We start from the raw sequence: 21,347 nt of genomic DNA on the forward strand, positions 1-21,347 counted from the left end.
ATTTATAAGCAGTTGTTGATGACCATGCTTCAGTAATAAAACTTTGACTTCACACACCTCTGCATCAAGTTCCTTGAGTGAAAAAGAAATAAGTCTTCTTTATAAATACTGCTTTTATTTCCTTGTCTAATTTTAATAGTGTATGCTGGTTAGGAAGAAAAACATATGATAAGTCTCCACCCTCTGCCAAAACCCTGCTAATTGAACAGAAATAAATAACAAATCCTTGATGGGAAAAAAAAAAAATTGGATATTTTACAACTTTTCTCTTTGCTTATCAACTCTAACAGCCTTCTGAAACGTCTCTAAAATACTGAGAACTCAGAAGTATAATGTTAATAGCTTATATGGATATTGTTACAAAACAAAACAAAATCTATGATATTGTTTTTGTTAAATTTTAGATCAAACTATAAATTTTGCTTCATACAGCAAAACAGAGAGATAGGCAAATAAGAATTAACAATTACTAATAGTGATTGGTGGTCTTTATATTTAAAATGCTCCACCTAGCATGCCTTTAATTATGTAAGAGTGTTATGATTTTATATCCTATGACTGTTAGTATATAGAAGCAATTGTCCCACTATAATTTCCCTTTGGTTTTTTTAAAAATAAATTTTGTAGTGGCTTTGACTCTCACAAGCTGGGCATTACTTAAAAGGTTAGAAAGAAGTTAACTATAATTAGAGGGCAATGGAAAAGCTCCTGTGGAAGGAATATAATGTAATTTAGGGTGTTTGTAAGAGCAACTGGCAAAGCTATATACCATGCCAATGGTGCTTGCTATTCTCCTTTGCTATGGAACTGAAAAGTTGCTTAAAATTTTATAGATGTGTTATTTGTTTCAATTAAAGTTCTATCTGCATATATGGACCAAAGTGACTGGAGTATGATAAACTATAAAGAAAACCAAAATTGCTATTGAAATTCTGCAGTTAAAAATCAACTTAAAGCTTTATCTTGTGTATGGGTATAGATGTGTTCATTTATATGGATTTTGTGTTGAGAAATAAATGAGTTAATATACTTTTTTAAAAATGACAAATTACAAATTGGTAAATAGTAAGTATTCATCAAATATTATCATTGTGTTATATGCTATAACTGTAAACATACAGCTCTGTAATCCAATGCAAAAAGCAGGCTTTATATAATATATTCAAGGGCTTTATAAATCTCCTGTTTTCGCTTACTCTTAGACACAACAGGGAAATTTCACTTCACTGAATGAACCATGCTATCTCAATGTGTTTCCCAAGAATATCTATTTACTACTCCTTCATCTAGCTATCATCTACATCGCAAGACTAGTGTTGTCTTAGACATTTTCTATAATTCTGAAAACTTAAATAAATCAGCTTTCCTTTCCTATACTTCATGTATTTGCATATAAATGCATACATTTATGAAACAGTTTAATATTGTATTATTACACGTAAAGTACGTGTTTTTTTTTGTTTGTTTGTTTTGTTTTTTTTTTTGATTCCTGAGATTCTGAAGACTGGAATGATGTCTCTCATAAGTAAATCCTCAGCATTTAGCTGAGTGCTGGAAAAAGCATAGCGGTTAAATCAATATTTGTTGAATACATGAAGATTAAACAATGGCCAAATATGTGTTTCCCCTCATCTTTTTCTTGTTCCCCCCACCCCTAATGCATATGATAGGAGATTAAATTGAAGCTGTAGTAAAAAATCAATATGCTTAATGAGAAATGTTATTAAAGAAATTGAATCCAGAAATTGTTGAGCTGTACTAGGCTTCAATGATTGATTGCCAATAAACATTAGTTGATTTATAACCCTGCATGTGGCTACAGGAAGTAAATAAAATTCCTAGCAAGGTATTAAAAATAAAGTCCATAAATAAACCCAATATAGTAGTAGCCCCGCTTATCCGCGGTTTTACTTCTGCAGTTTCAGTTACCCACTGTCAACAGTGGTCCAAAAATATTAAGTGGAAAACTCAAGGAATAAACCATTCATAAGTTTTAAATTGCATGCTGTCTGAGTAGCGTAACATTGCATGCCTTCCCACTTCATCCTGCGTAGGAGGTGAATCATCCCTGTGTCCACACTGTATATACTACTTGCCCGTTAGTCATTTAGTAGCTGTCTTGGTTATCAGATTGACTGTCAAGGTATTGCAGTGCTGGTGTTCAAGTAACACTTATTTTACTTCAGAATGGCCCCAAAACACAAGAGTAGCAATTCTGGCAATTCAGATATGCCAACGAGAAGCCATGAAGTGCTTCCTTTCACTGAAAAGATGAGTACAGCACAAGATATTTTGGAAGAAAGAGAGACTACATTCACATAACCTTTATTGCAGTATATTGTTATAATTGTTCTGTGTTATTATTAGTTATGTTGTTAATCTCTTTTTGTGACTAATTTATAAATAAAACGTTATCATAGGTATGTACATATAGGAAAATACATAGTATACATAGGGGTTGGTACTATCTATGGTGTCAGTTATCAACTGGGGGTCATGGAATGTATCACCTGTAAATAAAGAGGGATTACAGTAATGCATAATTGAAAATACAAGAAATATCACTATGCCATTTGTTATTTGTGCACTTAAAAATTATTGAGTATCTCCTCTATGTTAGTACAGCGCTAACATCATAACACAAAGTTGTACAGGTAAAGGTCCTTTTGCTCAGAGATTTTAGTCCATAGAAGAAAGGCAAGAAAGACTATTCTCAGTTTGATTAGGATGCAACAGTACTGTAGTTACTGAACAAGGAACTTTAACAAGGAACTTTTAAAAGGTTAAGCATAGGCATAAGAAGCATCTGTCTGTTGTTAAAGGATACACTGGATTTAGGGAGATGAATGGGACAATGGAAGGTTTTCCTAGTGTTTTGGAGAGGCTGTACCAAAGAGTGAATGTGTGTGAATAGTAGGAGGATTTAATAGAGGCACAGGCTTTCTAGAACAAGCTAAATGATTGCAATTTTTTTTCCCCCTGAAAGCTACAAGAAGCCATTAAAGGGTTTTTAGAGGAAAGCAAAACGGTCAGATGTAAATTTATGAAGATTCCTCTGGCTGTGATAAGAAGCACAGGATTCAAGTGAAGGGGCAATCTCAGTAGGTGAGGATACAATTTGAAGGTGAAACATGATAAGAGCTTAAACCAAGGCAGTCATAGTGGAAATGAGATGACAGAGTGGATTTAAGATACATAAAAAAGTTGAATTCACAAAGATGTGACAGATTATACTTGAGGAAAAAACTGGGAGAGAACTCCAGCAGAATCCAGTTTTCTGGCTATGAGTACCTAGAGTAAACGTTGTAGGTTTGGGGATAAAGGTATTGCTTTGAAATTTGCACATTCAATTGAAATAATGGTACTAAGAAGAGAAATTTCACGTAGAAGTATCATGTGGAATGAACCAGTTTAAATATTATAACTGAATTTATGGGTTCAGAGACATAATAATGAAAAAAAAAAGCTTCATCAATTTAGGAATCTATACAGTTACTTAGCCAAGGTTCTTACTGAAAAAAAAAAAAAATGATGCCATAGAGAAGTCATGCTCCCATATTAGTATTTTCCATAAACTTACTTAAAGAACATGATCTTTCATAATTTTGAAAACTCAACATAAAATTTAAAAATAAATAAATAAATTAGGTATTCAACAAACCAACATACAGATATTTCTTCCATTCAGTCAGTCACACATGGACATTTCATTCTTTTATAGTGCTAATTGAAGAATAAGTTCCAAAAGAATATGGTCAAAGACATTTAAAACGTTTTTAAAATTACTGATTTTAGGACTTTCAGAAGTAAATTATAATACACAGTACTCTATTATATCAGCAGAAAAAAAGGAATTTAGAATAATTTGTTTTAAAGCAGCACACTTTTAGGCAAAGTTTATGATCACATACAATTTCACCAATTTAACATTTAGTATTAAAACTGTATAACATATATTTATATGGAAAATGAATTCACGTTGCATGTTTTATACTTGTGGGAAAAATTTAGCTTCCTCGGCCGTGACAATGCTCCCTGCTTTATTTAGCTTGGAAGATTTAAATCATAAATATTCTCTGAATCTACTTGGATTTGAAGAACCACAGGGGCCTCTGGCTTATATTAAAAATGAATCAGTGATAAAAATTACATGGCAAATGATGTGTTATATTACAAACTTTAAATGTCCACATTTTCAGTTGAGTGAAACAAGAAATTGATTTTTTTTAATTATTATTATTTTCTAGAGAAGGAAAAAGTCAATAGCTTTCTTTTTAATAACTAGTTTTGATGGCATAGTTTTAATATGTTTCATATTAAAAGACAACACTGCAGGTTTCCAAAAAGTTAAAATGAAATCTTGCTAATTAAATTATTTTTATTAGTGATAAATAACGTGGGCTCTGCTACCAATAAATAACTTCAAGGGTAAAAATGCCCTTCTTATACATAGGAGAACTTTAAAATCTATACATTTAAGAAAAAAATTTGTATTTTCTCACTGCTTTAAATGTTAAAATTGAGTAACAAAGTCAGAATTCTTTATTCTGAAAATCACTCCTTCCAGTCTCTGGAAACTAACATATGACTTAGAGAATATTACTTCTAAATTTGAAGTACAGTACATATTCTGAAACTTTTTTTTTATCAGAATAAGGTACAATATTCTTTATTAAGCCCTTAATGGCTTTAAAAATCCAGACATATAAGGACACTTTTAGTATGCTTTGAATGTTATCTCCCAGTGCTAATTTTGCCTGGTATATACCAAAAAATCTAGCATTTAAAAATACCTAGTAATATGGCAAGCTGACACACCTGCAATAGGATTCCAATTTGAATTAAAATGATAATTTTAATAGTTTTATTGTGTGTATTTTTTTTTTTTTTTTAACCAACAGAATGCTCTGCTTTACTTGGAGCTCAACTGCACATTGTGAGAATCACTTCGTAAAATTGCAGGGTTAGGACTATCTTAAGAATGATCAGAAAGAAAACTCATCAGACTGAATGCAAAAATTAAAAAAAAAGGCGGGAATATTTAAGGAAAAGCCTATAAAAGCAAAATAAAACAATCAAAGAAATAAACTGAAAGCTCACATAACTACCAAAGGAACAAAAATGGTGTGCAGAATTGCTTAGATTTGAATTCAGAGGAATAATCATATTTAATCAATGCAGAAAAACAAAAACAAGATTTGAAGTAGAACATTTTAGATCCCCTTGGATGGCTTTGAATGAGAGGTAGAGACTGCTCTCTGCGGTTCCCCCTTTGTAACAGAAGGCTGAGCAGTATGCCTACCTAAACAATTGTATTTACCGACCTCTCTAGTATAGCTATTGCAGTTATTATACATCAGTGACCCATAAATAGTTGTGGTATTTCCAGGAATAAGTGCTAGTTCTCTTTCACCTGCTTTGTACAGCTGTGGCCCTGGATTATAGATGGACGGAATATAGATTGGTGGCTGGAGTTCCAACAGCCCTCTTGAACCCTGAGATGACCTTGAAGATGAAAGCTATGCTCTTGGAATGTGAGAAAGAAGATAAGAGATTGAGTTCCAGATGCTTTGTGGAACAATCATGCCAGCTGTAGACAGTATATTTTCTGAAAGAATAAACTCCTGTGCATTTAATCCACTACCTTTTCCCAGTCTCTTCTGCTCAGTACTGGACACACGGCTAACACAGATTAGAGATGTAAAAAACAAAAATCACAGAACAAATACTAAAAATGAGAAAACAATAGGCATTCATAAAGCCAATGGATTAAATTCACATGACCATGTTGAACTTTTTATCCCTGAGATACAAGCCATAGTATCATTTGTAGTTAAGTGGCTTAATTCAGTAGTCAAACAAATTTGAGTTTCATGTAAATAGAAAGCCAGACTTAGCAAATAATATATGACACCTAATTAAAGTTGAATTTCAGATAAACAAGAATAATTTTAGAATAAGTACATCGCATGCAACATTTGGTACATACTTATAGTAAAAAATTATTTCTTGTATATCTGAAATTCAAAATTACCTGAAAGTTTTCTATATTTTATCTAGCAGTTTACCTGTAAAGCGGTTGAAAGTCATACTAATATATATTACATCAGGTTACTTTCAAAGACATAATATTTTCATGGGGCTTTACCTGTTATTAAACATGATCAACAATGCCATATTGAATTAAGCTACTGATAGTGATAAAAAAAATCACATTTTCTTGAAATTTGGTATGTATCATTGAATTTTATGATAATCAATATTTCATAGATGAAGAGACTGAACCTTAAATTTTTTCAATTAATTCATTGTGATTACATCACTAATAAGTAGTGAAAACTAGAATTGAAATCTAGTTTAGTGTGATTCATTTGATTTCAATGTTGAATAAAGACTAGATTATAATATAACTTAATAAATGGTGAAAAACAACACATATTATAAATAAGATACACACAATGATGGCCTGGATTTGTAGACCTAATCTCTCTCAGGTAAAAACCAACAAAGGAAAACAAAACAAAACAAAACCTCTGCTATCCAATGGCTTACTGAAAATTTTCTTGGTAAAGGGAGCCCATCTAAAGTAGGGAGTGGGGTGGGTAGAAAAGGGTAAAGGCCGTCAAATACATGATGATGGAAGGAGATTTGACTTTGGGTGGTGAATATAGAATGCAATATTCTATAGAATTATTATAACATTGTACATTTGAAACTTATATAATTTTATATAACCAGTGTCACACCAATAAATGTAATAAGATAAAATAAAAATAGTGCTATATTTCCTCTCATTCCTTCATTCCTGACTGCCAATCCTATTCAATCAATTCTATCCTCTCCTGACATTTTTCTCAAATCTATGTCTTTGTCTCTATGCTTGACTTGTCCTCCTTAACTCAGTTTCCCTAGCAAATGGGACTTCCAAATCACAAAGCAGCTGGTGAGAAGGAAGTTGCATAGGAGACTCCTGCTATATACCTCGTACCTTCTCATCTGTGTCCCATGGTCATAGCTGATGCGACCAGGATTAGGACTCAGGCTCAGGCAAAATAATACCAGAATTGTAGTTTGTGTGCCAAGTGCTGCCCAAACTGGATGATGAAAAGAAGCCAATTATCTTTTTTCAAGAATTTGAACAGAAAGAGGCTTGAAGACACACATCCAAAGGAAAATAGATGAATATATAGTAGCTCAGTAAATTTAACAGCATATCTTTAGAGCAGGGGTTAATACAAGATTGCTAAGAGGGAGCTAAGTCAGCATGATTCCTAAAGCTGCATTGGATAGGAAAAAATAAAATTGTCCAGTTTCAGTGGTCATAATTAGATAAAATTTGGTTCTGGCATTTCCAGTGAGTTTCCATACTTCCTTATTACTTATATGTATCCTAACATTTGACTCCTATTGTTTTAGGAAGGCTGAGTGTGTTTGTACTCCTTGGAACCTGTATAGGATGAAGAGAAAAAAGAGAAGGAGAAGAAAGTGGGAGAGGATATAGAAGAGGAGGGAGTGGGGGTGGGGGAGGAGAAGTGGGGGAGGATGAGGAAAGGAGAGGAGAGAAAACAAAGAACCGAGTTTGATTAAACATTTACAATGTGCCTCATAGACTGTTATTAACCAGTTTTAAAAAAGCTTTACCTGATTAATTCTCACATAAAATGAGTTTATTCTATTGTTATCGTCTATTGAAGATCAGGAAGCTGGGGCATAGGGAAGTTAAATAACTTGCTTGAGGGCACATCACTCCCAAGACACTGAATATTGATTGGAATCCAGACAGTCTATGACCCCAGCCCATGTTGCAAACTGAGAAAGTGTCATACTCTCTCCAGTGGTTCAGTGATGCCCTTTTATTCATCCGGTACAAAATGGAAGACAGACAAAATGAAAGGTTTCAAACATCAACTGGATATCAGTCAGTCCCACGTATAATAGAACAGAATATAAATCTATTTGTAATATGTAGGGGCCAGAATTATTTGTGATACATTTTCCAAAGAGCACCAAAAACTAAAAATATCTCACTTCCACCCAGAGGTTAAGCTCATGATCAATCAGGCCATGTAAACATTCCCAGCATGCCACTTTTTAGCTCATGGACCTTGGGTGAAAAACTATCTTAGCAAAAATCCCCACATGTGTAAACAGAGGATAAGATTCCCTGTTTCATGGAATTTTTCTTAGGGCTAATGAGATAATTAGGCAGTGAAATGATTAGTAGTAATATGAATCTATCCTATTAAATAAATAAAATTATGTTAGCAATGCATCCAAGGGGGATTAAAAGTGTACTCACAGAATTTCTTCCATACTTCAGAGTGGAAATAGGTAAATATGAAAGATGAGGAATTGTTATGTTACTTAAAAAACATACATCTATATCCTTTTAATCTTTTGCAATCAGAAGGCATTCATGTATTGACTAGGTAAATACATACTCAATCCTCTTATATATGTTAAAGAACCAGAAAAACTACTGCTAATTGTTACTGATTCCTTTTGACACAAAAGGCATTTATAATTTTGGCTTTACATAATTTAACGGAAATTAAATCCACTTTTGTGGAAATAGATAATGTAATAATAAGGTAGAACAACTGATTCAAATCTGAACTTTTTGAAAGTCTTCTTTGCTTATAAACCAACTGAGAATATATTTTCCTACAGTAAAATCAACTTGCTCTTTCAACACATCAGAAATCCGTATCTAAGAACAAAAAATACATTTTAAGGAGATATAATCATAGATTTATCTTAATATATTAGATCCAAAAAATTAATGAGACAACATTCTCAGTGGCAAACAATAAATTCCATTCTAGGTAGTTTCAGGCAGGAAAGGACTTTAATAAAGACACTAGGAAGTTCATAGACTATCCAGGAGAGCAGAGTGTCAGCCTTGGGGAATGAGAAGCCAAGAAAGATGCTCAAACAACATATTTGGACTAGTTGACTGAAAATCCTATTGAAGTTGAATGTTGACCAACTCCAGAGCTTTTTTCATGGGCGGGAGCAAGTATAAAACAAAACATAATAAGCAATATTTTATAACTGTTTTATTTCACATTTAAAGTATATCAGTATATGCATTTAATGTATTTACATGCATTAAATGTATTTAGGTACTTAAATAAAAACACCACGAGTATGGGAAATTCAAAAAATTTCCCTTCTTTCAAAGATATATTTGGATATTTTCTGCAATTTTATTTGAAAGGCTGGTAGTTATGTGTACACTATAGATTATGAATGCTTATTCAACTTAATTAAATATGGGTCAAAATGAAATTGAAACTTTCTAGATACTGAAAGTGTTTTTGAAATTCTCAAAATTTATCTACTCTATGAAATGTATTTAAAATAACATCATCTAATAAAAATCAATTTATTGATTCCAGAATTCATCTAATACTTACATATATTTTAAAGACCTAACTTGCCAATCTCTAATCTTTTTTTCCCCAGAAATCTAAAGTTTCTAGAACAGAGTCAATAACTAGGAAGTAAGCAAAATACTTTATAAGTTCCATGCACAAGGATGGGTCCACCTCTGCATGTTGTCCACAGGAAATAATGAACAGCATCATCTTCTTTACTTTTGAAGCAACTGAAATTAACTTATTTTGATATTGTCAAATGATTGCATCCTAGAATACATGAGTTTCTTGAAAATAGTAGTGAAAAGTTTGATAGTAAGGATAGAGGTAGAAAATAAAAGATGAAATTTAGATATAACAAGCCATATGGCAAACCCAAAATGATTTTGTCTAGGACCATACCTCTCAACTAATCTTGAATGCTCCTAAGATTATAGCTTTCTATGTACGGCACAATGCATGTGATATCATAGAGAGTTAACTATTATACTCCAATTATACTCCATCTCTCAGGAAAGTTCTCAGATGTAATCCAATTTAGAACCATTTTATCAAAAGAATAAATACATAAAAACAAACTGCTTGTTGTTGAATCATTTGAGTACAATAAACAAGAGTACTTTATAAAGCAGCAAAGAGAAAGGGGCTAAGTGATGGCTTTCTTGAGTAATAAAACATAACTAGAATTTATATGCAAAGACAGTATAAAACCCCCAAATCACTAAGGCATCGGATTGTCCCACCTCATATCCATAGGTATCCCACACCATAAAATTTTTACTTCTGTTCACTATCTAGGATGCTGTTGACTTTTAGATGCTCACTTTCAGCAGAGAGCATGGTAGAAACAGATGGGTACCCTGGAGTTTGTTCTGTTTTTGTTTCACCTTTGGAGCTGTACCCTATTGAACTGAGTAGGATTCTGAATTTCTAGGAGTGAACTGGAGTGTAGAAACGCCCCTTCATTCTAGAAAAATAACCCTTTTATTTGATTAATAGTTATTGTTTCTCATACATTATGATGTATTTGAAGCAAAAACTGTCTTTATCCACTTTAACACTTTTCAAGCTGTCGGTATTGTTGCTCAACCATAACAGCAAATACGAGATTAATTATTGGTAATTAGAGAAATTCTGATTGACCTTTGCGGTTTAAATTGGCGTGATCTCATACTCATCACAGTGCTGCAAAGCCTGCTTGCCATGTCTACACAAGTGATTTGGATCATTTCAAATGATCCATAGTGCACCTCCCAGTCAGTAAAATGGATATGGTGACTTTCCAATAATTCTCTTTTACTCTACCTCCAATATTCATTAAGCTCCTCAGATTTCACAGTCTAGTGTGTCATGTGAAACATACAAATTATAAAGCAGTGTTTATTTATATACTCACATTGATGTCTTCCAAATCTAAACTATTTAGAATAATATTGTTCCTTTTCCAGATGATGGGGGGTCTCAGTGCTCCCTGAATGGCACAGCTCAGAACAGCACTTTGTCCCACAGTTGCTGTTGTAATGCTTAGTTTCTGATCTTCAGGCAGATTCAACTGGATAACCTCTGTAAACAGAAAGAGTCAGCCATGTTGATGAGCAAGTAGTTTTGTAAGGTGAATTAGTATAAAGTTGTTAAATACCAGTCATTAAGACTTTTAATTTAAATAAAATAAAATTTAAAAAAAACCTGTGATGAAATGAAGAAAGTAAAATGTTTCCAATAAAAGGTCAGAATGACATTTCAATTTAATTGATTGACAAGCATCCTCATGAGGCAAAGAACTATTAAACATGAAGTGAATATCAGAAGTAGAGTTATAATAAGTCTGGCAGATTACACCTAAAAGAGAGATACATTATTTAACTACCAAATCGACGTGCAGTGTGTCATTGGCATTGAAATCAAAATGATGTTGTTTATGCACTGATAGATTTATATTGTAGGTGAGGTGAGATCATTTGCTGGCTGGCTTCAGAGAACACTAGCATAGCTGAATAGATAAAATGCATCATTATGCTGGGAAACATACATTGAGTCTAAAGAAATAAGATTTATTTGTGAAGTTAAAGGAGGAAAACCTGACGTTCACTTACTAAACAGCAGTTAAGCGAAATTCTGTCAGCTGCCTTTATCAGATCGTGTTGGTGCATAGTCACTTCCGGATCCTTACATTTTAAAGTTAAATATCACATTTTTAATTAACCATTGAACGTATTTCTTCTAATAATTATGCCAAACCAGAAAATATAACTGGCTTTCCTTTTCTGTTCTCAGCCAATTCTTACCAACTATGGGAATTCACAACTCTGTCATTGTTCATTAGCATGAGAAATAACTTGGATAATCCTACCAGTTTTCATCCAGGTGAAAAGGACCTTTACTTTTTCAGCTGACATTCACAGACACTCTAACTTTTCAACACTATGATTGAGTCCTGTATTTTGAAGTTACTTAATCTTAGCCAGGTTAGAAATACCACAACACACTATTGTACCTGAAATTTCCATGATGGTTGGGTGGAGGGGGGTGGGGGGGGCAATAATTGTCCTTTGTTCATTTGTTGTATTTGATGACATTTTTCATGGTGGGGAAGATGAGTGGAGAAACTGGTGGCTTATAATTTGTAATAAATATGATCAGCTGCAATCATTGCTGTCTCCTACATATATGCGCACACACACACACTCTCACACACACACATCCCACCACCTCCATTCCCTTTCAACATTCTACCTTCTTTTTCTCTGTTTCTGAATCTTGTCTTCTTCTTGAGGATGAAGAGAAGCACTAACCAAATGCATTGATAAAATATTCAATAAACAGTTCTTTAAGTTTTGGGTACTAGCACAAATGGTAATATTAAACATGGCAGACATCTTTGTATCAGAAGGCCAGGATTGACCATATAATCCTTTACACGGACATGCTAAATTAATTTTAAATGATCCCTGATGTCATGGATCAGGGGCTGCCACACCATTATCTGATGAAAATAAATACAAGTAAACTGACCCTTATATTGTTATATAAAATCCAGTTTTTAATCTAAAAACCAAGGTTATTTAAGTCATCGTTGTTTTCTGTTGTCAAAGAAGGGGGTACGTATGCTTTTGAAACTGAAAAATCCAACAGAGAAACTCAGTCAAAATTTATTTATTTTTTGGTTGTTACATCACTGAATAAAAAAAAAAAATGATGGAAATTGGTAACAAACATCTTGCTCAGTCATTTGCGTTTATGGTTTAATGTTTCCTACTGACATTTTTCTATATTCATATCTTATTTCAATGTTTCCTGAGTAATAAGAACATAAGGAATATTTTTAATCTGCTTTTTAAATACTCCTTCTGCTATTTATATTTACATTTATATAAAATCACTAAAAGAAAATATGTTTGACCAGTTAGGTAGGGGAAAGTTTGAAATTTGCAGACACAGTATTTCTTCATGTTTTTTATTTTAATATTACAAACTTAAAGGAAGGGAGGGTTTTATAAAAGTAATAACATCAAGTAGAGTATCAAATAAGAATTATTAATAATTTTCCATTAACATTCCTGAATTCCAGTTTCTGGTTCCTTATAAAGTCACGCATAAGGTAATGGGACACATGCTTCTAAAAACAGCATTGGCTATTCTGTCATTTAGAAATACAGCTGTTACTAAGTCACCTTGGAATCTCATCACTACGTAACCTCCTGCTAATGGTACTAGGTGCCAGGCCTTTCTAATTAGTTTTGCTTTTGGTAGTTACACATTACAATGCTAACTAGATAATGTGAACATCTTAGAATAAACAGTGAGATTTGGTATAACATTATGTGGGACATCTTTCTAAAATGTAAATTTTTTGAGAGGATGAATAATTAGAAATAAGAATTACTATCCACCCAGGGAATAGTAACATCCATAGACAAGTTTTTTATTTAATTTGGAGAGTATATTTTAAAATGAATTTTAAGACTATCTCAGTAATATGTATTATTAAATAATGATATGCATTTTAGGAGCTCTTTAGAAATTATTTCCTGCATATTTTATGCTACACATTTTACCTCTTTCCTAATACACTATATAGAACTACATATAAAAATACAATTATGTTCGCTTGTTACTTTTCAAAATCAAATGGTCCTTTTCTTAAATATTTTAGCAGTAAGATTTATTTTACCTACAAAAGTATCATGCTCATCTTTACTTGTTCTTCTGATAGTTATTAACAAGCAAAGATTTCACCTCACAAAATCACAAACGTGAAACATTTTTATTTTTATAATCTAAATTTTATCAAGAATGCTTTAATGGTGAGTAAAATACATCAAAATGACAAATTTTATACATAAATGGTGATTATGTTTAGAGATGCATTAACAACCTAAAACATAACTAAGAGTTTAATCCATCAATAAATTTAAAACTAGTTTTAAGAGCTACTGGTGGTCTCTGAGTGTCTGTGTATATTTTAATGATCATAGTTGTCAGTTTCGAAATACGAGTTTCAAAGAAAAACATTAAAAACAGTTTTTTATCAATTGTGGTTAATCTATATTTTTATAGACATACATTAATGATGGTATATTTCATTATATAGTATTCTACCCACAAACATCTTATGCTGGTTATGTATAGACAACCGCTTTGCCCCAAACAACATCAATTATTTCAGTACCCCTCCCCATCCCTTCAGCTCCAATGGTGATGCAGGTTTGAAAGGTCTTTAATTAAAATTATGTATCTCATAACATCAACTCATCTGATACCCTGAAAATTGGTAAAAACATATAGGTTAAGTATAACAGATGGTACTGAGGCTTTTTTTTTAAATACTTTAGTTCTTCTTTTTATGTATAAACTTTAGCTTCTATTGGAGGCCTTCTCAAATATTCAAGGAAATAACTCAAGCTGTGGTGTTTCCTCTGATCTCATGTTATGAATGAAACTATTAATGCAGTTTCCAGACCACCTTTTTTCTTTTGAGTGCTTAGAAAAGCTAAGAGGCAAGTAAAGTGTTTCTCCCTGTGGATCCCTTTCTGCGCTTTCTCATTTTCACAACTTGACTTAGAGGAATATTAAGAGCATACTTTAAAAGGAATACAAATTTGTAAGTCTCCTCTAGTAGAAAATGAAGGCAGAGAGACAAGTATAGTTTTGCACAACTTCAACCACAGCAGGAAAATATTTATAAAACATTTTTCCAAAAGCAACTAGGTAATAAAAATAGTAATAGAAACTTGGGTAAAAATAGTATGTGATTTTAAAACATTACAGAATAGGAACAAAATATTATTAATATTTGTGAAACACCAATTGAAAGCAGATGATTTTAATAACTTTGATTGAAAACCCATTCTTTGAAAATCATAAGAACAAAATTTATCATAAACAGGATTGTGTGCTTCTAAATAACTATGTATTTTTCAGTTCCTAAGTCCAGACTCATGTTTAATATTTCATTTATTTAAATACTAATCTCATAATCTTATTGCTCTGATAAAGCTTACAATTCTTATTATAAGAATGATGCCTAGAAGAAATTTTATCAGCAATATTTTCAAACGACATGTATTTTTTTACTTATCTACTCCATTAAAATGAATTAGTAATTAAAAGCAGATAATAATAAAATACTTAAGTTAGAAGTACATCACACAAAAAAGACAATTATGAATCCTAGATGAAATAAATTAATTATTCTTATAATAAGAAAACCACGATTACTCAATAACAAGCTCCTTAACTAATTGGGATAGTCTGATGGTATCTTTTGCCAAGAAATATTGATTTCAAAACACGTATTAATGATTACCTAATTAGGAGATAAGATCTACACTGATATATTGTGATAAACTGTCTAGAACTTTTGATACTAATTGCTTGTCTTTAAGTTATTGTATGCTTATATTATAAAAATAAGACAAAATAAATTTTGATTTTACAGTAAGAAATCTAGACACATCTTTCTTTTAGCAGCAAATGGACTAGATCATTTGGCCTAACTCTTCCATTGAAGAAGTAAAACAACAATAAACACACAAATAACCCTGGATTGCATACAAATAATATAGTTTAGTATATGTGCTGCCAAAATGAGCGAACAAATAATATATTTTAAAAGCATGACTGAGATAACGGGACAGTGAGGAATTGCCCAATCTGTGCCCTAAAAGGAACTATAACTTAGAGAGATGAGATTGCACCTGGAGTCACCCACTGTTTTGGGAACATTTTCATCTTGACAAGATGACCAAGAGGCCTAAGTGTTCTTAAGTGTCTTCTTGTTCTCTAGGCATATGGAACAGGTACAATAATAGACTTCCTCCATCTCAGTGCTAGAAATTTAAAGTGTAACACTCTGCAAGTTAACATATGGACTTCAGCCCACCTTTATCTGGCTGTCTCAAAAAATATAAAGTTTTCTATTCTATAGTAAAGTAATATCATATGAGTCATCTAATCATTGTTATAAATAAAATTTAAATAAAATATCAAGCAAACATCAAGAATAACATGGATCACAAAGAAAGAAGACAGCGTGAAGAGAATGAACAGAAATATAACACTAACACTCCTACTGGGATTATAAAATTTATTGTTTATGAAAATAAAAGCCAGTTTTGGCAAAGAACTTAAATCTGTAATCTATAAACATTATAAATTTATAAAAGAGTCAAGTAGAAATTATATAAGTAAAACACGTAATGACTGAAATTAAGAACTAAATTGATGTACTTAAAAGCAAATTAGACACAGCAGAAAAGGGAAAGATTACTAAACTGGAAAGATTAAAAGAGACTATAGAATGAAAAGCATAAAGACAAAGATTTGAAAATACAGATAAAGTTAACAAAAATAGATTTATTTGAAATTTTAGGAGAAAACAGAGAAAATGGGTGGAAGCAATATGTGAAAACAGTAGCTGAGAATTTTCCATAAATGTTGAAAGACAGCAACCAATAGGTTGGAGAAGCTCACCAAATTTCAAGCTAAGCAACTGTAAAACTAGAATAATCCATATCTAGACACTTAAGAGTGAAATTGAAGAAAATCAAAGACAAAGATAAATCTTAAAATTATGCAAGTAAAAAATACAGATCATCTTCCCATTTAGGAAAGTTAGACAGGTAACTGATATGATCAGCAGAGGCAGAAAGGAAGACGCTAGTGGAAAAGATGGGGGAAAAAAATCAATCTTAGAATTATACATAGATTTATAAAAATTAAAATAAAGTAAAAATATTAAAATAAACAGAAACTCCCTCTCTAATAAACTTGTTTTAAGGTAAATTCTGAAGAATGTTCTTCAGTCAGAAGGAAAGTGATCCTAGATGAGAGCTCAAAGATACAAGAAGGAAAAGAGAGCAAAGAAGGTATTTACACATGAGATTTAAATTTAAAATTTAAAATTAAGCTTTGATACTCAAAAAATGCCTGGTAATATTAAAGAATGTCTTTATAATCTTGGGGTAGAGAAAGATTTCTTAAACAAGGCACACACACAAAAAATAATTCACCATAAAGTAAATGACTTGTAAGTTCGACTACATTATAATTTAGATGGTCTATTACACAAAAGATACTATTAAGACATCTTAATGCAAGCCACCAAACAGGAAAATATACTTACCATTCACAAAACTAACAAAGATCTCATATGCAGAATGAATAAAGCTCTCCTAAAATCAGTAAGGAAAAGACATATGACTCCAAAGAACAATCAACAAAGACTTGATCTAATGCCCCATGAATTAGTTAACCCATGTGGATAAGAAAAACGTGAAAAAGCACTCAATCGTGTGTGTCATCAGGGAGATACAAATTTCAGCCAAATCTTTCAGAATGGCATAAAGTATCAAAACTGGTGATAGCAAGTATCAGGAAGAACACAAAGAAACATAAATTCTTACATACTTTGAATAAGAGTGTGCATTCATAGATAAACTCTTCTCCATTGGTAAGTGGACCCTACGCTAGATAAACTTGCCCTGCCAGCTAACGTTTTTAAAGATGCAAGTTATGCCTTGCAGAAGCCTAGTGTATGACATAGACAAAGCAGAGTGTGTAAATTTTGTAAATACTGGATGTAGTAATGCATAGATTTTTGAGATGCCTTTAATATATTGGGTAGAGGTGGGGGGGAGGAGAGATTTAAATGGGAAAACAGAAATCTGGAAAGGAATAAAGGAATCCTGAGCTTATCCTGAAGAAAAGAAGCTGGTGGATAGGAAAAATATGAGAATGAAAGCATTCAATGGAATTATTTCTGTCACAAGTTCTGAAAGAAATGAGAAGGGCTTATACCCACAAGCATAAATAAAAGTATTTAGCATTTGGTCATTTCTATGTCATTTGTGAAATTTAAAAGTTATGGGAAAATATTTAAAAAGACTTCAATAAGAGATTTTCTCTAAAAATATGAAGTTTCTCGTGCAATATTGCAATTACATTTTTTATTTTCTTTATAACTCTGTAATAAGGACAATACTTCAAACAGTTGCATATGTTAACCTTTTCTTTTTCTTTTTATTCATGACTTTGTGATATTCCTTCTGTGGTCTTATAAATATAATCCAAATGCCATTCAACATTTTTGTTCAATGTTATTTAATTTCTTTTTTCAAATAAATTACATACATTTGAATTTTAATCTGAAATATGTGAAGAGTAAATATTTTCATTCAGTGATATGTATGACAATAACAACTGGAAAATTGTTCTTTTTTATGAGAATAGTTTCCATTTGACACGTGACCTAACAATAATTATATTTAACAGAGAGACTTGATTGTCCATCCTAAGTAGTCAAGTCAATTTTAACTTCACGATATGGAAAACTTCAAAGGTACATACAGCTTGATGATTTTAATATTATAGGTGTATAGACTGGAATAATAATGTATTGATATTTCAAGGTACATTATACCAAGTTTAAAAATCTGTTTGTAAATGAGTTGCTTCTTGTAGGACAAGAGTAAGAGAATAATTGTCAAAATTACTCATGACTTATTATTTTTCAGGCACCATTCTAAGTATGTGATTCATTTAATCTTTAAAACTACCCTACGTCGTGCAATGAATACTGTTATGATTCTGATTTTATTTTCCTATTTCTGATGCTATTATGGGAGGAAAATATAATTGAAGCTTCAGCAGCCATCTTGTCATCAGATAGGAACTTTCCCCCAAACACTAAGGATGGCTAATGCAAAGATAGAAGGAGTTCAGGTCTTTGAACACAATTAGTCAGAAGAGAAAAAAACAAACAAACAAAAATATTATCTTTGGACAGTTTGTAAAGCAATCACCTGAAAAAAGATACATGCTACTTACAATAAAGTCGGAATAGCATGAAAGACAAAAGCATGAACTATATTATCAACAAAACCCAAATTTGAGATATGACTTTGATGCCTAACTCAGTTTGATAATTTGATGTCTAATATACACTATTTGGGGCATTTTTTGACAAGTTATTTAAACTCTATGACTCTTAATTTTTCCATCTTTAAAATAAAATTGATACCTAACTTTTTTAATTTTTAAAAAATTGATTTTTATCAAAGTAATATTTAGATATAGTTTCTAAAGTCAAATACCCCTGTAAGATTTTTTTTCTTTTTTAACTTTTTAAATTGAATTTATTGGGGTGACATTGGCTAGTCAAATTATATGCGTTTCAAATGTGCATTTCTATAATACATCATCCATATATTGCATTGTATGTTCACCACCCAGAGGCAGTTCTCCCATCACCATGTATTTGATCCTCTTTTCCCTCATCTACCACTCCCCTCCCCTCTGGTAACCACTAAACTATTGTCTGGGTCTATGAGTTTTTGTTTCTTTGTCTTGTTTCTTTGTTGCTTTCAGTTTTCCCACATATGAGTGAAGTCATATGGTTCTTGACTTTTCTTTCTCATTTATTTTGTTTAGCATAACTTTTAACAGTATTGAGAAGATACAATATTTTTAAATACTTATTACTGTACCTGGCCTTTAGATTCTGATTATTCTGTGTGCTTGCTTCGGCAGCACATATACTAAAATTGATTATGCTGCAGTTGTTATTAATAGGGAAGAGTTATTGAAGTATTTGTATGTTAAAATAGGCACCATTTCACCATGTTCAGAAATCTGTTTGTATACATTGCATTGGTTTAATTTTTACAGGTATTACTTAAGCATGCAAGGAAAAACCCAGGCTCATGACTCATATGCTATTTTGGGTTTACTCTTACATATAAACTAAGGCTTAGATATACACACGCTAAAAAAAAAAAAAAAAAAAAAAGCTATGGAAAACAGTGATAATCACTCTTCTACTTACAAAAATCATGAAAAATAGCAATGAGATGTTGAAGTAATCAAAAACCTTTTTCCTGTATGATTTGTTGGTATAAATATCATATATGATTTTGAAATCAGTGCTCGTGCTGCCTGCTCTGCTCAGCCAATAGATCAACACAGGAACTGGGCCATAGAATAAGCGTTTATTATAGGAGACCAGTGGTCTGAGAAGGCAGCAGGTTAACACCTCCAAAAACTGCCTTAACATTCTCAGACCAGCCTGGGATATTTAAGGGAAAATCTGGGCATTCCTCCAGAGGCCATGTGATGGTTCTGGGGGTTTGCATGGAACCTCCTCTCAGGCGATGTGACTCCCCAACAACCCAGTAGCAGTTATGGCAGTGACCTGCAAAGAATGCTGGGCCATAGATTGTGACCAGTAAGCATGGGGTATTGTGATCAGTAAACAAGCATAAGTTTCAGGGTAATTATCTAAAGCAGGGAACTGGGACAGGGGACATTCCAAACTCAGGAACTGGGACAGGGGACATTCCAAGCTCAAACCACAGGGAGGGGGTTGATCAATTGTTAAGCTCTAGGGCAGGGAGAGGCAAGGCCAGGGGCACTGGAAGACCTCATTTGTGGGGGTCCCAACCGGGGCCTGTTTCAATTTGAGAAAATTTGATATAATACTCTAAAAGACTGAATTATTTTATACATGAAATACAGAATTAACTTATGATCTTTAATCATTTTTTAAAAGTTTTAGTATGATCACTTACAAATGGAATTCAATATAGTAAAGCAGGGAGAGAAATTGCATAGACCGATGAAGGAGAGAATGTAACAGAAGAAGTTGGCTGTGAATACTCATTTGCCAGGGTAAAAGCATTCAGCTAATCAATAGCCATTTCCTGTGTCTTAACTGTGTGCACAGTGGTGTGGTAAAAAAGCTATCACTGATATAAGGAAAGAATGTTAACCTGTGTTCATTGCACTTACCTCAAGAAAACCCCAGGATGTCAATGTTGGAGTCAATCCAATGACTCGTTATTTACTTTGTCTTTAATAAATTGAAAAATGTCCACTATTTTTAGATTACTGTCAGTCATACAGACTAAATGAATGAACTATTCCCTCCATACCAGGGGTGTAAAAACTGCGGCCCGCAGGCCAACTGCGGTCTGCAATCCATTGTTAATTGGCCCGCAGCAAATTCCAAAAATACATTTAGTTTACTAAATAAACCAGGTGAAGCAATATGTACTTCACCTCGAATGAGTGGCCTGGCTGTTTGTGTATTTTACCGCATATGGCCCTTGGTAAAAAACGTTGAAAAAAGTTTTGACACCCTTGCTCCACACAGTGGATAGAATTTGAGCATTTCAGACAGAAAAATAGCCTTTAGCACGGTTTGCCTAATTAAAACAATTCAGATAAAAGAGATTGCTACTTGCCATAACACACCACTATTACTGATAAAACTGAAACTGGGGTCCAGAGCATTTGCCTTTACAATGAAGTTTTACAGAGTTAGTGTCTCTCTAATATGTTACAGCAAGTAGATGTGAAAGATGGGCAATTGAACACTGGCTGTTCATTTTGGCAGCTCTTCACAGTGGCTGAAGACTGGGCTGCAGCTATGCAAATCCAGAAACAAATTTAACAATTCATCCAGAATTA

General features: G+C 32.6%; 1 protein-coding gene across 5 annotated transcripts in view; it reads right to left on the minus strand.

Moving 5' to 3' along the window:
* Positions 1-21,347, minus strand: part of FSTL5 (follistatin like 5) — a 639,519-nt gene that overhangs the window by 204,444 nt on the left and 413,728 nt on the right. For all 5 annotated transcript variants that reach the window (XM_074337776.2, XM_074337777.2, XM_074337780.2 and 2 more), the window contains one exon: positions 10,777-10,943. In XM_074337776.2, the coding sequence (XP_074193877.2) occupies positions 10,777-10,943 (167 nt within the window). The remainder of the gene's footprint in view (positions 1-10,776; positions 10,944-21,347) is intronic.

The sequence above is a fragment of the Rhinolophus sinicus genome, chromosome 15, assembly GCF_057876585.1.
Source record: "Rhinolophus sinicus isolate RSI-liver-muscle chromosome 15, RSI-T2T, whole genome shotgun sequence".
Taxonomy (NCBI): domain Eukaryota; kingdom Metazoa; phylum Chordata; class Mammalia; order Chiroptera; family Rhinolophidae; genus Rhinolophus; species Rhinolophus sinicus.